The sequence below is a fragment of the Manis pentadactyla genome, chromosome 11 (assembly GCF_030020395.1).
Source record: "Manis pentadactyla isolate mManPen7 chromosome 11, mManPen7.hap1, whole genome shotgun sequence".
In the NCBI taxonomy this organism is placed as follows: Eukaryota; Metazoa; Chordata; class Mammalia; order Pholidota; family Manidae; genus Manis; species Manis pentadactyla.
Genome location: NC_080029.1, coordinates 122,430,440 through 122,448,688, shown reverse-complemented (window position 1 = coordinate 122,448,688; position 18,249 = coordinate 122,430,440). Strand labels below are relative to the sequence as shown.

At 42.1% G+C, this 18,249-nt stretch overlaps 1 protein-coding gene across 2 annotated transcripts in view; it reads left to right on the top strand.

The window, feature by feature from the left end:
* The first annotated feature begins 206 nt into the window (after nucleotides 1–206).
* Nucleotides 207–18,249, top strand: part of PTPN9 (protein tyrosine phosphatase non-receptor type 9) — a 91,014-nt gene continuing 72,971 nt past the window's right edge. Inside the window, exons 1-2 of one of the 2 annotated variants that reach the window (XM_057488990.1) lie at nucleotides 208–886; nucleotides 4,782–5,019. Coding sequence is in view for 1 of the 2 variants with exons in the window: in XM_036907636.2 (XP_036763531.1) it covers nucleotides 824–886 (63 nt within the window). In the remaining variant the exon portion in view is untranslated. Of the gene's footprint in view, nucleotides 887–4,781; nucleotides 5,020–18,249 lie in introns of both variants that reach the window. The other variant, XM_036907636.2, reaches the window with a different exon arrangement.

The following is an 18,249-nucleotide window of genomic DNA, read 5'->3' as shown; positions in this document are numbered from 1 at the left end:
CTCACACATGAGGCGGGGGCGGCGAGTCCCGGCGGGCGCGACGCCCGTCAGCAGCCGGCTTTCAAACGCACGCCCCCCCTCCCCGCCCTCCCCGCGGCCGCAGCCGCCGAGGCCCTTCCCCCGCCCGGCTCCTCCGCGCCTCCCGGCCCCGCCCCGCCTCCCGGGCTCGCGCTCCGCTCCGTCTCCCCCTCCCGGCCGGCGTCCCTGCTCGGCCCCCTCCTCGCCGCCGGCCTGTGAATGGGACGCTTCGCTTCTCAATGAAGCCGCGGGGGGCCCGGGCGGCGCGCTCCCCCCGCTCGCGCCCACTCGCGCCCCCGCGGCTCCTGAGGAACCGGGCGGAGAGGCCGCCGCGCAGGGGCCCCGAGGGCCGCTCCCGTTCCGGGGCAGCGCAGCGCGGCCGAGAGGCGGGACGCCGGGGAGGCCGGCGGCCGGCGGGAGGTTTCCGCCGCGGCCCTCCTCTCGGGGCTTCCGAAGTTCTCGGTTTCACGCTTCCCTTTCCGAGCCCGCTGGACTCCTAGCCCCTGGCCGGCGCTTTCCTCCTCCGCCCCCGGGAGAGGAGGGGAGGTGCAAGGAGAGGGCCGGAGAAAATCAGGAAGGGTTTCCGCTCGGAAGAGAGCGGCGGGCCTGCGCTGCTGCTTAACAACAGAGGCGGCGTTTGCGGCCGCCGCGGCCGCCGCGCCCCGCGGGCCCGACCATGCGCGAGCCGGCTCCCGGCTGCTGAGGCGCGGGACTCGGGGGCGGAGGCCGACCGCGCCGCGCTCCCCACGCTCCCCACGCTCCCGGCGAGTTCCGTCCGCCGAGCGGCGGCGGCGGCGGCGGCGGGATGGAGCCTGCGACCGCGCCCCAGCCCGACATGGCGCCGGCGCTGACCCCGGAGGAGGAGCAGGTGAGCGGGGCCGCGGCGGGGGGTGTGTCTGCGCCTCGGGGCCTAGGCGGGCCTCTGCGGGCCCGGGCCGAGCTCTCCGCAGCCCCGGCCCTCGGGTGCCCTCTGCCCCGGTCGGCCGCGCCCCAGGCGGGCATCCGGGGAGCGGGGAGCGCCGACGGACCCGCCGCTTGCCCCCGGCCTGCGGACCCCGGGGCCTGCGGGCCTCACGTAGCCCTGCCCCGTTCCGGCGGCGACCGGAGCCCCTCGAACGGGGCAGCGGGGCGGCCGCCCTTCCTCCGACAGCCCCCGCCTCCCATGTCTGCAGAACAGACGCCGGCTTGCCCCCCGTTTCCACCCCGTGAGCGTTTCGCTTCTCTCCGTAAGGGTTTGTGGATTTTTAAGGGCAGAAAAAATCCCAGTCGGTGGGAGTATTTCTGCGGAGCCCGTCTGCCCTCCCGAGGAGAGGGTGATGGCACTGGGTACCCAGATGCCCTGGATTCTAAGACCAGCCTCTCGGGCTCCCCGCAGTTCCTGGACAGCCCCCCCCCCCCCCCGACGGGCCCCGGGAGGGCCTGGCCGTCCTCGTTCCCGAAGCCCCCGGCCCTGGCCGTCCAGTCAGCCTGGGCCGGGCGCGTCCCCCGGCCGCACCTCCCCACCCCCGTCCCATCTCACCGCCTCCATGTTCCTGGAACCCACGTTGGGCCCCATTGTCCGTTAAAGCCCACGACCCTCGGTCCCCAGAAGGAAGAGGCTTGCGGGGTCATTTGGAGGCTTGGGAAGGAGAAGCCCGGGGCCCTTCCAGCTTTCGCTCCCCCACATTCCTTACGGGGAAATAGGGGCCACCCCTTCGGAGGAAGACGGGAAAGCGCTGAGACTGGGACCCTGAAGGCGTTCTGCCGTCTCTTCCTTGGCACTGCCCACGCCCTGCCTTAGCTATGCTCGGGTATAGTCATAGGCTGATTCCATGTTAAAAAGAAGGAAAGACCCGTCTGAAATAAAAAGATGAACCGTTCTGGGAACCCCTTCCAAGCTCTCCAGCTGTTGTTCCCAAGGACCACGTTTGATATCAGTCTCTAGTGTGAACACAATCTGGTTTTACAAACTAAATATTGGTTAAGGGGTTGCTTAAGACTTGATTTTTAAAAAGCCTTTGACTTTTCTTCCATTTGTGGAGGTCACATTTTTCATATTTGGCCTCAGGTCACACAGTCTTGTCTTGCCTTTGAGATAAAATCAGCATAGGGAAAAAAATAGAATTCTGGTATTCTATACAAGCAGCGGTAACATTCCGGTAACTGCAGTTGAGTATTAAAGTGCTCGTCAGGGCCTAGTGCAAGCAGGTGGCCGAGGAGCCTATACTGCGAGAATCAGGGAAATCAGTACTAAGGTATGATGTGTTAGGTTGATTTTAAAGGGGCAAAACTCTTGGGTTAGTCAGTTTTGAAGTTTTGAAGTTTCCAAGAATTAAAGCCATTAGTATTCCACTAAGAGAATGGTATTAGGTTGCAAATTAAAAAAATCAAAACCGAGGAAAGGAAATATTAAAATATTGATAGTATTAATAAAGTATTGTCTTTAATCTTTGATGTAGTGCGTAAATACATATATATACAAGTGTGTAAAAGTCTTTTCCATTGAATGAATGTGATGGGCATTAATAAGGACTGGTTGGAAACAGTAAAATATTTATATATTAAGATCAAGAAGTTACATGGTTGTAAAGATCATCCCTTTTCCTACAGAATACCGAGTTTTCTATGCACATTTCAAAATGTTGAAAGACAAATGTAAAAGCAGCATAGTTCCAATTACTTAATGTCTGATAAAATGTCATATTTTAGCTTAAAATCACATAAGAGTAGTCTTGACTCTTAAAATTTCTTTAAAATATTTAAATTATACAGCAAATTGTGTTTGTCTTCATGGGAAATGATGCATTCATTCTGTGATGCTGCCCCATTGCTTGAACCAATTTTAGAACTTATTTGGTGTTGATTTCAAAACTTGTGACAGAATTTTTTTTTTTTTAATTATGCCACAGGCCCTTGAAGGCCCTTTCTTCCTTTCCTTCCGTTCCCTTCCCCTCCCCCTTCCCTTCATTCATCATTGATATACAGTCTTATGAAGGTTTCACATGAACAACATTGTGGTTTCAACATTTGGGACAAAATCTTTGAAATATCTTGGGTACTGGGAAAAATCTTGTATGTTTGAGAGTCATCTTGATTTTTGGAACCAGCAGTAAATCTTGTTGGAACCCTACTTCATAAATAGGGGATCAGACTAGGTTAACACAAGTTCAGGCACAAGTGAAATGCGTACATGCCCTTTTTGGGATGTGTAAGCTACCTGGAGTAGAGCTCTCCAGATTGGTTATCTTGTTCTATACAGTCATGTGAATCGGAAATCCAGAAGTTTTCTTGGACACTTGTAGTTTTCCCTTAGCCTCTGTGTACTACATGTAATCAGATTTTCCTGAATATTTCTTGAGTTCATTGACTTTTTCCACTGCCCACCACCACCATCACCCTAGTTCCCAAGCTATCAGGACAGAACTTCTGTTTCCTGCCTGATCCATCTGAATTCCTTGGCTTTTTATTCCAGAAGCCAAAGGCAAATTGCACATCTGATTGCTTGTTCCGGTCAACCTGCCTGCCCCCAAATAAGCATTCATAAAATCCTTGTGGCTTTTCATTCCTTTTGGGATCTTCACAGCCTTTGATACTGTCTACTGTGCCTCAGCCCTTGTGTGATCTAGAGCCCTAGCTAATTCTCCCACCTCTTCTTTACTCCAGGCACATTGGTCTTTTGGTCCAGCATTCTTCTTCCATTTCCTCTTACTGCAGGGTGTTTGCACAAGCGGTTTTCCTCTGTGTGGAAACACCCTCCTTGGTTACCTCTTCCTTCATCCTTAAACTCTTAGCCTTCACTCCCTCCGGAAGACCTTCCTTGACTTCCCCAAGTAGGTTAGATCTCTGTTACTGTCTTTCAGAGTACCATGTACTGTCCTTTACATCAGTTGTTATGAGTTTAACTGTGTGATTGCATGATTGGAAGCTCTGTGAGGGTTGGAACTCTGTCTGCTTTTGCTCATAATCATATGCACATTTCCTAGCATAATGACTGGCACTTAGTGAACATTAGGAAGTACTTGTGGAATGAGGAGCAGTGTTATGTGTGATATGTACACAGACCACATTATTTCCTTTCCAAGTGGTTTATAAAAATAAGGACATTGTCCATCAATAGATGAATGGATAAAGGAGATGTGGTACATATACACAGTGGAATATTATTTGGCCAAAATAAAGAAAAAATCCTCCCATTTGCAACAACATGGATGGATCTAGAGGCTATTATGCTCAGTGTAATAAGCCAGACAGAGAAAGACAAATACCAAATTATTTCACTTATTTGTGGAGTATACAAACAAAGCAAAACAGAGGGAATGAAACAGCAAGCAGTAGACTCTTAGACATGGAGAAGGGACTAGTGGTTATTTACCAAGGGGGAGGGGCTGTGGTGGGTGGGGAGGAAAGGTGAAGGGGATAATGGGCACAATAATTTACAATCACAATGTAAATTTGTCGCTGGCCCAGCAGGATGGTGGTATAGCATGGAGAATATAGCCAGTGATTCTGTAACGTCTTACTATGTTAAGAGATAATAACTGCACTAGACGGGGTGAGGATTTAAGAATATGGATAACTATTGAACCACTGTGTTGTATATTTGAAACCAACATAAGATTGTATATCAACGAATACTTTAATTAAAAAAGGACATTGCTCATTTTGATACACTTTTGAAAGTCATCATTATTACCTCATAGTCTCATTTCCTATCTAGGTATGTGTTGAAATGATATTACACCAAATCGTCATTTGTAACTTTGATGTTTCTTTTATTTTTTCAGTTCTCAATAATTACAGAGACTGCAATTGAGTTACAAGAAAAAGTATGCTTTGCCTTTAAGAAGCTTACGTGAATAACAACAGAGTAATAACAGTAACTTTCCTGAGCTCCTGCTTTGAGTCAGGCTCTGTGCTGGGCATTTCATATATAGTTAATCCTTTTAAGACTGGAATTACCTCATTTTGCAAATGAAAAAAACTCATTCTGAGAGAAGGAAATTGCCCAAGATCACATAGCCAGTAAGTGATGGAGCCATGATTTCCACTCAGAGCTAGGTTATCCTGCCTGTACTGCAAATGTTCCCTCTGTGATATTACATAATTTCTCATGCAGGAGTTAGCCAAGTTAATAAGATGCTTATGTGGGTATATAATAGCTGATTTTGTGGTCTTGGGTATTCATTCATATATGTGTTTGGTTTTGATGGTGCTTGTCTTGCCAGTGGGTTTCAGCCCCGGGCAAGTTCACTGTGGATTCAGTGTGACCAAAGAAATGACAGTAGAGCGTTCTTGGGGTGAAAGGGTTATACCCAACTTTATTTCCACGGTGGCAGGTCAATCACTAAACTCTCATCCACTCAGAATGAGTCTGCACGCAGCAAGCTGGTCTCTGCCTCTGGGCCTGTCTGCCTGCATAGCCATCCTCCAGGCTTCTCTGCCCGCACAGCTGTCCTCTGGGCCTCTGTCCTTGGCGCTGCCACCACTCCAGCCTCTGCTCTGCTCTCCTGCAGCCCTGCAGCCATGCCACCGTTTCGCCCAGAGCACTGGGCGGAGCTCTTCATATAGAGTCAATAGCAGCGTATTGCCCACACGTGTGTAGTAAGCTAGCCAGCCAGGGCCAGGTGAGAATCCTGGCCACAGGAACTTTCATTTTATCCACAGTGCTTCTTAAAATATGGTTTAATAATTGCACAGAGAAAAACATTTGGAAAACTTTTACCCAGACCTGTGTATTGCCTGCAGAAACGTATTGTACAGTCTATGCAAGAAATTGTAATGAAATCACTCTTGGAAATTACTTGGAGCCAAATATGAAAAGTATTACCTCTCCAAACTGTAAAAACCAAGGTATTTTGCATCAGGAATACATTCCTTTATATATATATATATATATGTAAATATAAAAGTCTTTCTTAATGAGTGGGCAAAGTTGTAAGTTTGGCAGTGTGAAGGGTAATTTCTATGTATTAGTACTAATCTTCATTCTTATTATGTTATTGTCCTAATTTTATTTTTCCAAAGCATATATTCACATTTGTAACTTGACTTGAAGTTGGTAATTTTATTGAATTTACTAAATTTTAATTAATGACCACCAAGGATAGTTAAGGTTATTTTATGCTGTTGTTCTATGTCTATGTCACCTACAGAAAGTTAACTGGGGCTGTTTGGGCGTTAGATGTAAGGAGAACTCCTTTTTGCAGTAACCCGTAAAATAAAGACTTTACTAGAATTCTAAGGAATTGAATTCAGCAATTATAACCTCCTTTTAGGGTCTTTTGTTTTGCATGGATTTTCCAGTAGTGATTGAAAGCATAGAATAATAGAGTAGTTTTCTAAAGTCCTTAATGCTTTTATTCATGTCTTCATTTTAGGACAAAGATAGTTTTAATAACTCATACAGTGCTTCTCTCACAAAAATAATTCAGAGTTTCTTTGAAGTTGCTATAAAAAATAGTCGACTAATACTTATTTTCAAAGCTTCTGAAGAAAATATATATCTAGCATTGTTGTGAGGATTAATAGCTTAATACATGTAGAGCACTTAGCCAGATGTTTACTTAGTAAGTACTCAGTAAAGATAGCCATTATCATGATATTCTCTGTCTATGAATAGTGAAAGATTTTAGAGCCAAATAAGCTTAAACCTATCCCAAGGGGAAAAAAATAATTGTATTCACCCTGGGAACTTAGCATGGATTCTTATGAATGCCAGAAAATAGTTATCTTGGAACTTTATAGTTTTCAAAAACCTATTCTGATTCCATGCTGTGGTTTGTGTTCTTAGAATGGAATCTTCTAAAGCTAAAAATTTAACTGCCTTGCAGTAGACTTCAGAGATTTTTGGCACTTTTCCCAAGGGCAAAGGTTTTGTCCTGATTCTGTGACCAAAAGCTTCCTTTTCCCACAACCTTACGTGTCCTGTGCTAAATGTCATCTGTCCCCCCGGAAGTAACCATACATCAGAGATCAAATGATTCATGAGGTTGAGGCCTTCCACAGAGAAAAAGGAGAGGAGAGAAAAGATGAAGAATACTCATTATTTTTGTTATTGCCAGGAACTAATGATATTGTAATGATCAATTAGGTAAAATCTCATTTGTATGTGAGAATTTTACTCTGTTGTTAAAATGTCTGAGTATCTCAAGAGCCTTGGACCTTAGTTTTATGAATGTTAAGGGGCCTGGAGGTTTTCTCAAAGAAACCTGACCTTTGTACTTATCAATGAATTGCAAAGTATGACAAATAAACTGTTTTACAGAGGTAAAAGTTAAAACTCATTGTAGGTTAGGGCATTTGAGTCTCATTTTCTGCCTTACATATCTTTATTGTCTTGGAAAAGACAAAGTATGTTGAGGATACTCCAAATTTGTTTTTTTAAATATTAAGGCCCATTTTATAGCTGAATGGCTGGTCCACTGCAGTGTCAAGATTAGAGGTCATAGCCCCCAATTATTTATTCAGATCCTGAAAGTTCCAGTGCGATTGCAGACATTTCACACCTGTTCTACCATCCTGCCTTGGTGTCTCAGACAATTATGAGTACTATTTTTTCCCAAATCAATTACTATCACATTTCCCCCCTATACACACCTTCACATAAGACCTCCTTGGTTGCCCTTTCTGGCCATCAGAATAGGAATAGTCATTGTTTTTCATTCCTCTTCTTCTGCAGTAGGGGTACCTGTTCCTAGAACAGGTAGTTTAGCCTGCACCCTTGAGTACTGAAGGGCCTGTACCTACTGGAATGAGCAGTTTCATGCCTGATTTTGAAAAGACCTCTCTTGAGAACCTAACTGAGATGGCACGGGCATGGGATACAAGGGTGGGAACTGAGATGGCACGGGCATGGGATACAGGGGTGGGAACTGAGATGGCACGGGCATGGGATACAGGGGTGGGAGGCTGAGATGGCACGGGCATGGGATACAGGGGTGAGAACTGAGATGGTATGGGCATGGGATACAGGGGTGGGAACTGAGATGGCACGGGCATGGGATACAGGGGTGGGAGGCTGAGATGGCACGGGCATGGGATACAGGGGTGAGAACTGAGATGGTATGGGCATGGGATACAGGGGTGGGAGACTGAGATGGCACGGGCATGGGATACAGGGGTGGGAACTGAGATGGCACGGGCATGGGATACAGGGGTGGGAACTGAGATGGCACGGGCATGGGATACAGGGGTGGGAGGCTGAGATGGCATGGGATACAGGGGTGGGAGACTGAGATGGCATGGGCATGGGATACAGGGGTGGGAACTGAGATGGCATGGGCATGGGATACAGGGGTGGGAGACTGAGATGGCACGGGCATGGGATACAGGGGTGGGAACTGAGATGTCATGGGATACAGGGGTGGGAGGCTGAGAAGCCCCAGAGCCCAAGGGAAGAGTTGTTTGTTTATTAAGGGTTGGTTATCTCTTAAGTCCAGACTATAAAATGATGAGACAAAAGAGTAGATTAGAGGTGACTTTTTCTTTACTTTCTTCTGAGAAAAGCATTATATTTTTCCCTGGAAAAGATAGTTTCTATTATATGTACCAGTTTCCTCTGAAATACCAAGCCCATCCAAAACACACACACACACAAGTTCTTGTCTTTTTACCCAGCAGGGGTGGCACAGATCTGCTTAAGCTTGTAGAATTATTAGGAAACCAGAATTTATTTTCAGTTGATAGGCAGATTTCTAAGGAGAGCCATCTGTGACTTTAATACTGAAGTGTCTGGGGACATTAATCCGTTAATTACTTGTCAATTGCTTGAACAACTGGCTAATCTTAACGTTTGCATTTGCTTTTGTATGCATCATTATTACATAATGTTATTAAAATTAGTCTTTTTAAAAATAGGCCTTATGTTTTCTAGAATGACCATATGTTTTTTGTAATTAAAACCAATAGCATTTTGTAAAAAATGCTGCATGTTCTATGCGGGTTTAGGATTGTGTTACTAAGTGTTGAGATTCCAGTATTTAAGATTAATGCAGATCTGACCTTTTTCTAAACAGAACTATTTACAAATGAAACCTGTAAAAAAAAAGCCTTTTGGTAGGTGATGGCAATGAGTCTTAAGTAAACTTAAGAAATCCATAGCCTCATTTGTGGCTCCAGGCATTTTGTTTAATATTTTTTGAGGGTTTTGTCATCTTTCCTGAACAAGCCTTTAGGAGACCTGTTTAATTTAAATAAGTAGAATCCCTTACAGTTATAAAAAGCTCAATAAATAGTTGTGATAATTGTATTCTTGCCTTCTGTGATGTAGGAAACAATTTTTTTCAGATATGAATAGGGAGAAAAATTAAGAATCTGACTTTGTAGAAATGAAATGGGAGATTTCAAGATAGCCTAAAACTTCTGACCGTTATTGAGAAGTGTGTGGGTAATGTTATCTAGAAGATGGTGGTTCATCTGTCATCCATTTTATGTCCTGTACATTGGTTCATTGGATCATTTCTTTCTGGGTCACAGATTTGCCTTTAGATACACTGGTCACCATCTTTTTTTTTTTTCTCCCCGGATAAAACTTTGAAAGGTCATCTGATGCTCTAAAAATGACTCAGAGTGCAAAGAATGACAGTTTCTATGATCTTCCACATCTTTTTTAAATGGCTTTTATGAAAAAATTCTCATTCTTTTACTCAGTGTTTCCCAACCAGGGCCATTTTATCCCCCCTGCCCCAAACATTTGTCAATGTCTAGAGGTAATTTGATTTGATTATCACAATTGGGAGTTGCTACTGGCACCTGGTGGGGAGAGGCCAGGAATGCTGCCAAACATCCTATAACATATAGGACAGCCCCCCACAATCAAGAATTATCTGGCCCAAAATGTCAGTTGTAAGATTGAGAAACTGTAGTTTATAGCTGAAGAATTTTTTAGTTCTTAGGAAAAGAATTACAAGTTCCTACTTCCAGTTAAAGGTAGGTTTTTGGTTAACACATTTAGTATATAGTCAATTAAGTGTCCTCAAATACTGGTTTCAGCGATTGACTTCACTTACTGAAAAACTCTAGTCTAGAACGTATTTTGCAGCATAACCATCATAGGATAAAATGAGCTATTTCTCCAGCCTTTTCAGGGTTTTGGGACACAGGATTTATATGACATAAGGGGTATATGCGAGCAGAACATTACCGAGCGCTTCCTTGGAGTGCTCGTGGGAAATGTCGTTTTTGCTTTCCTCTGAAGGTGTCTAAGTGTTCCTAGTAAGTGTCTGTTACTCCCTGTGAGGGAGGTTACTACTAAGAATCAATGTCTTTCTTTTCATGTTGATGTCAACTGAGAGGAAGGTTTTAAGGATCATAAACAGAGATACAATTTGTTTATTCATCTAGCAAGCCAAGCATTTATTGTGTACTGTTGTGTACCAGGTTTTTGTTCAGCATGGACTGGGGGCTCTCTGTCCTTGAGGAATTACTCTCTACTTTTCTCTAAGGAGTTCTTGAATTGTGGAGTACCCAACAAAGAGGAGATCCTCTTAACACACAGTGAAGACAGGGACTCCATCTCTATATTCTTATTGCACATTGTGAAAGTTTAAAATATGTTTGCTGAAGAATGAGTGAAATTTCTGAAATTATTTATTCCTCACACAACCCATGAAGCTGACATTGTTTTGTTTAGGATGATTATCTTTATGATACAGAGATGATGTTCAGAGCTTTCAGTAAAATACTGAGGAGGCAGCCCCAGGACTCAGGCTCTTCTGGTTAAATGCAGTACTCTAGTACATTCCATCGTCTTAACCATGTGTTTCTATGTATGACACACCTATGTACATATACACCAGCAATAGCTCTCTCAGCATTTGTGGGTTGAACATTTCTGGTTTTAGCCATTCACAAATTTCCCTAGAGAGATGTGGCTACATTGTCCTCGCTGCTTAATGTACATCTATTTATTAAAGAAGTTACATGCTTCAATGCGGTTAGTGAATTTGAGGATTATGGAGGTCTCTAGTTTACCTTTCAGAATGTTGTAGGTCTGCTTTTGCCTTTACAAAACCAATCTTTAGTCTTCTGTATGTGCCATTTAATCTTTCAAATACTATCATCAGCATAATGGGGAAATATAAACGGAATACTTGCCTACCAATAACTAGGATAGACTACAGCTTTTTTTTTTTATAAGGTGTCATTGATATACACTCTTATGAAGGTTTCACAAGAAAAACAATGTGGTTATTACATTCACCCTTATTATCGAGTCTGCCCCCATACCCCATTGCAGTCACTGTCCATCAGTGCAGTAAGATACCACAGAGTCCCCATAGGTCTTCTCTGAGCTACACTGTCTTCCCCGTGACCCCATACACACCATGTGCACCAATCATGATACCCCACAATCCCCTTCTCCCTCCTCGTCTACCCGCCTTCCCCCACTCCTCCCTTTTGGTAACCACTAGTTTCTTCGTGGAGTCTCTGAGTCTGCTGCCATTTTGTTCCTTCAGTTTGCTTCGTTGTTATACTCCACAAATGAGGGAAATCATTTGTCATTTGTCTTTCTCTGCCTTATTTCACTGAGCATAATATCCTCTAGCTCCATCCATGTTGTTGCAAATGGTAGTATTTGTTTTCTTCTTATGGCTGAATAATATTCCATTGTGTATATGTACCACATCTTCTTTATTCATTCATCTACTGATGGACACTTAGGTTGCTTCCATATCTTGGCTATTGTAAATAGTGCTGTGATAAACATAGGGATGCATATCTAAGAAGTTGTTTTCTTTGGGTAAATTCCTAGGAGTGGAATTCCCAGGTCAAATGGTATTTCTATTTTTAGGTTTTTGAGGAACCTCCATATTGCTTTCCACAATGGTTGAATAGCTTACATTCCCACCAGCAGTGTAGGAGGGTTCCCCTTTCTCCGCATCCTTGCCAGCATTTGTTGTTCTTAGTCTTTTCGATGCTGGCCATCCTTACTGGTGTGAGGTGATATCTCATTGTGGTTTTAATTTGCATTTCCCTGATAATTAGCAATGTGGAGCATCTTTTCATGTGCCTGATGCCATCTGAATTTCTTCTTTGGAGAAGTTTCTGTTCATATCCTCCGCCCATTTTTTAATAGGGTTATTTGCCTTTTGGGCTTTGAGGCATGTGAGTTCTTTATATATTTTAGATGTTAACTCCTTGTTGGATATGTCATTTACGAATATATTCTCCCACACTGTAGGATACCCATTTGTTCTGCTGATGGTGTCCTTGCTTTTTTTAGCATGAATCCTATTTGTTCATTTTTGCTTTTGTTTCCTTTGCCTAAGGAGATGTGTTCAGGAAATGTTGCTCATGTTTATATTCAAGAGATTTTTGCCTATGTTGTCTTATAAGAGTTTTATGGTTTCATAACTTAACATTCAGATCTTTGATCCATTTTGAGCTTACTTTTGTGTATGGGGTTAGACAATAATCCAGTTTCATTCTCTTGCATGTAACCGTCCAGTTTTGCCAACACCAGCTGTTGAAGAGGGTGTCATTTCCCCATTGTATGTCCATGGCTCCTTTATCATATATTAATTGACCATATATGGTTGGGTTTATATCTGGACTCTCTAGTCTGTTCCATTGGTCTATTGTTCTGCTCTTGTGCCAGTACCAAATTGTCTTGATTACTGTGGCTTTGTAGTAGAGCTTGAAGTCAGAGACTACAGCTTTTTTTTTAAATTAAATTAAATTAATTAAATTAATTAATTTATTTTGAGAGGGCATCTCTCATTTATTGATCAAATGGTTGTTAACAACAATAAAATTCTGTATAGGGGACTCAATGCACAATCATTAATCAACCCCAAGCCTAACTCTCAACAGTCTCCAATCTTCTGAAGCATAACGAACAAGTTCTTACATGGTGAACAGCACAAGGGCAGTCATATCACAGAAACTTTCGGTTTTGATCACGCATCATGAACTATAAACAATCAAGTCAGATATGATTATTCATTTGATTTTTATACTTGATTTATATGTATAAATCCCATATTTCTCCCTTATTTATTTATTTATTTAATAAAATGCTGAAGTGGTAGGTAGGTGCAAGATAAAGGTAGAAAACATAGTTTAGTGCTGTAAGAGGGCAAATGTAGATGATTAGGTCTGTGCCTATAGACTAAGTATTAATCCCAGCTAGACAAGGGCAACAAAACATCCACAGATGCAGAAGATTTCCAGAGACTACAGCTTTTTAAATTGTTTTTCCATGATACCTTCACTTTGTCCATGTTTTTGTCTGTGCTTAAGCTACTACTAGATTTTTTTTCTGAACTCTTGGCAAATGTAAAAGTGGATGAGATTTTTCCAAAGGAAAAATAAAGGATTTTTTCTTCTTGTTTTTAATTTCTCTGTTTCCAGATTTTCTCTTTCACAGATTCATAAAGAAAGAAAAAGAGTTACTGGGAGAAAGGCCTGAGCCTTGAATATAGTACATGAACACAAGAAAACAGTTTTATTTGAGAATGGCCATTTGTCTCACTGAGCCCTTAGCTCTTCCATGCCTAGAAAATCCCAAAAGTGAAAAGAAAATGGGAGTTCTGGCTAGGTCAAAGACTTAAAAGTGATATAGCTAGTAAGATTAAAATGTATAGGATTTTCCAACATACTTTTGGTTCCAAAAATACATCTTTTTAGTTTAGAATTCTAAACATCTTAGAGAAACCATTTTGACACTTCTTGAAGTGAATGCCAGTGTGTCATTTTGTTTATAGGTAAACTCAGTATTGTTATGGAATTAAGTTATCAGAAACATTTTTTAAAAATTGAAAATCATTATCCTTTTTAGCCACACAAAGCATCATTTTCTTAGTTGATAATAAGCTAGGGAATTGCTAACTTTGGTGGTGATTTTGTGAGAAAATTAGTAACTGGAAACTTGTGTTTTTTTTAATTTTGTTATTTTATTATTTTTTTTATTAAGGTATCATTGATATTTTTTTGAAGGTTTCACATGAAAAAACAATGTGGTTACTACACTCACCCATACTATCAAGCCCCCCCCATACCCCATTGCAGTCCACTGTCCATCAGTGTAGTAAGATGCCACAGAGTCATTATTTGCCTTCTCTGTGCTACACTGTCTTCCCGACGATCCCCCCACACCATGTGTACCAATCATAATACCCCTCAATCCCCTTCTCCCACCCCTCCTCTTAGGTAACTGCTAGTCCCTTCTTGGAGTTTGTGAGTCTGCTGCTGTTTTGTTCCTTCAGTTTTGCTTCGTTGTTATACTCCACAAATGAGGGAAATCGTTTTGTATTTGTCTTTCTCTGCCTGACTTATTTCACTGAGCATAATGTCCTCCAGCTCCATCCATGTTGTTGCAAATAGTTGGATTTGTGAAAACTTGTATTTTGAATGAAACTGTTAGGACTGTATGAACTTGGAAACTAGTCACAACTTCTAATTGTTAACATGCTGTCCTTACAGTGTTACAAGTATTGGTAAAAGCCCACATCAAAACTTCTGATAATAATAGTGTCTGAGCACTACCTACTAGGATGGCTATAATTAAAGGAAAAAAAGAAAGAAAAATAACAAGTGTCATTGCTGATGGGAATATAAAATGGTGTAGTCATGGTGGAAAACAGAACTACCATATGCCCGACCTGGCAATTTCACACCTAGGTATATATCCAAAAGAATGGAAAGCAGGGACTTGAATGGATACTTACATGTACGTGTCATTGCAACATTATTCTCAATAACCAAAAAGTGGAAGCAGCCTGTCTGTCCACAGATGAATAGATAAACAAAATGTGGTATATACATAAATGGAATATTACTCAGCTTTAAAAAAAGAATGAAGTTTTGATATATGCTAAACATGGATAGACCTTGAAAACTTTATGCTTACTGAAATAAGCCAGACACAGAAAGACAAATGTATGATTGCATTTATGTGAGCTACCTAGAAGAGACAAATTCAGAGACAAAGTAGAACACCAGTGGCTGGGGGGAGATTTGAAGAGGGAATTATTATTTAATGGGTTCAGAGTTTTTCTTGGGGGTGATGAGAAAGATTTGGGTATCGATAGTTGTTACGGTTACCCAACATTGTGAATGTAATTAATGCCACTGAATTGTATACCTATGAATGAGAAAAATGGTAAATATTATGTGTATTCCACCATACTAAATAAACAGTGGCTAAACATTATTTAAGTTCTTTCCAGGTTTTAATTGATTTCATTTACTGGATAATGTGGCTGATGAGGCAAGGGAAAGAGAATAGGTGTTACTTGCACTTCGACTTGGCCCTGTTCATCTTGAGCCAAGAAGCTAATTTATATAAGTATCATTTCTCTTTCTTGGTAACAGAATGTATCTATGTTAATAATTTGTTAGAATGTGATTTGTGATCTGTTTTAAACTACTGAATATTTCACCTGTGAGATCCAGTTTAGGTCTACTCTGCAGAATAAGGAGTTTTCCATGTAGGACAAAGCACTGAATGTTATGATGCAAACGGACCCATATCTATAGCATCTTCCTCACACACACCTTTCCCTCCCCCATTCCAGTATAGTTCTGGAAATTACTTGAAATATTGTTCTTCTAGAGCAGTTATTTTCAAAGTGTGGTGTCCAGATGAGCAATGTGGAGCATGCCATGGGAGCCTGTCAAAAATGCAAATATGCAAGTCCTACCTCAGACCTACTCAGTCAGATATTCTAGGGGTGCGGTCCAATAATCTGTATTTTAACAGGCCTCCAAATGTGTGCTCAAGTTTGAGAACTGGTTTTAGAGAATAACTAAGGTGCCTTTGTGTTGGTTGGGGAACCATCTAGAAGTGAGTTTAGACATTCAGGCTCCCTTCAGTAAGGAGAGGCCTGGATTTACAAACTGGCTCTGAAGTTCTGAGTATAGAACTTGTCTGAGCTGGACGAAAGCTCCAGAAATCATCTGATTCTGAACTGGAATTGTGCTTTTCATGGGAAAGGAACAGTAAGACAAAGTTCTCAAAGACTGGCATTTACCATGGTTTCTCTCATCCAAAAGAAAGAGCGGAGCCTCTATTTGAGAAGTAGAAATGGAAACCAGGATGTCTGCATGATTGAAAACAGCATTGAGACACCTGATGTCCACTGCAGATGGCTTTCACTAGAGAGATGCTTGGCCTCCAAGGGAGTATTGAATGAAAGGAGACACAGGCAGTTCTGATTCTGTTAGTAAAACCTGCCAACTTTGACAAGGCTATTCCGTAGGGAAGCTTGTGTTACTATAGTGTCAGTGGCTCTGATAATCTGGATCTTGGAGTTACCAGATTTTACTGTCTGGGTCCTTCCAAGGAGCTGAGCCCAGTACTAATTGGAATTGAAAATAGGACACTGCAGTGAGAATGGCCAGATTGAAGGCAACTTTTCCAAACTTTATTGTTTTAGGTTTGCAAATGTTCTCTTAGGTACAATAAACTGATCTACTTGTACTGTTTTATGAACATGAGTAGATTTGTCCCTGAGTTTATCTGAGAACCTGCTTGGATTTGGAAGTGCTGATCCAGTGAATTTGAAATGGCTGAGGTCTGAGGTGACTGGTGTGGCCTAATGGCAGTACTCCCAGCCAGCCGTATCTCTTTGAGGGAGTAATGGAGCAATGGGGCATGAAGACATTTAGAAAGAGTCCCATTTTCTTGAGTATGTGACAGAGACTCAGGAATCAGTTGGGCACAAGTTGTGGGACTGGTCTCAGGAAGAAAGCAGGGGCCAGTTAAATTTGGTGTATATTAGCAGCAGCAGGCCTAATCCGAAGGCCGGGGCCAGCTTAGCCACAGGTCTTATATACCAAGTTGTAGAGTTTTGGCCTAGAAGTCATCAAATCACTCTGGTCATGTCCTTTTGACATGGGCAGAATTGAAGTTGAGGTGTGTGGGGGGAGCTGGTGAGGAGAAGGGAAAGAAGGACAGGGAGGGAGGGAGATGATGGAGGGAGCGGAGGAGTCAGTTAGTTGTTGGGAAATAGGAGCAGCTGTCCTGTGGCTTCAGTTGTGTGAAGAGAAGGTAATAGAGAACCAGAAAGGAAGGAGTTGGCTGCTGTGTTTTCAAAGTGTCTCACTATTCTGCTCTGATTTTTCTGGATTCTAATTTGCCAGTGACCTTCTTAAAGTTTAGCTCTCAGAACTGAAGGCAGGATTATAGATAAAGTCGGGTAGGCCTCCTTGTTTGGGGCTTACTTGTTTTGGACCCTGTGCTTCTGGATGTGCTCCAAATTCACAATAATTTTTGGCAGTCTTAGCAAACTGTTGACTCATAGATTCAAGTCAACTGAGATCCCTAACTGTTAAATTTCATCTTGTGTTTCTAAAATTGATTTTCTTGCACTTATCCTTCTTAAATTTCATTTTGTTAGGTTTAATATTCACTAAAAATTTTGTGACAATTTTTCCCAAGCCTTTTATATCAATAACTTAACAAATACTACCATTTCTTCCCTCTTGTAATAAATCTATGCAGCATTTTTCCCATTTTATAGATGTAGAAATTAAGGCTCAGAGAAGTTAAGTAATTTGCTTGCATTCTAAACAGTAAGTGATTGAACCTGGTAATCAAACCCCTTGTCTATTTGACTCCAAAGCTTCTTGCTTTTGAATACTGTTCTAGCCAACTGTTCCATCCTGTTTTGATTGTTTAGATCCATGTTCTGTTTTACAAAATATTTGTTCTTTTAGCTAAAGGCCCTCTTCTTAATGAGCAGTGTGACCCAATGCCCTTATCCAGGTCATTTGTACCAATGGAACCAGGCCCATTTGAATGGATGCAGAGCAAATAAGGGAAAGAGCATGGACTTTAGAGTCATGAGTTGGCTTTGGAATCTTGGTTGTATCATCACAAGTAATGTGACTTGGCAAGTTGTCTACCCCTCTCTGCCTCAGTTTCATTATACGTAAATGTGGGTAATAATTATACCTACCATGAAGAGTTGTTACAAGGATTAAATAAGTTAACATATATGAAGTCCTTGGAACAGTGCCTGACAGTACTGTTTAATCTTCGCTACTATTAATATCTAGAAATTACAGATTATGTTGCCTACTTTGTAGGGTTATTACAAGAATTACATTAGTGTGTCAACAACGTGATATTTTACATGGCAGATATGTATAACAGATTACTAGAAGGAAATCTTACTGTCTACAGAGATACCACGAAATGCTTATCAAATGCTTTGCTGAAACGTAGATCTATTCTATGTGTTAGTGGTTTACAAACTTTATCATGCACAAGAATCATCTGGGGATCTTGTTAAAACGCACATTCTG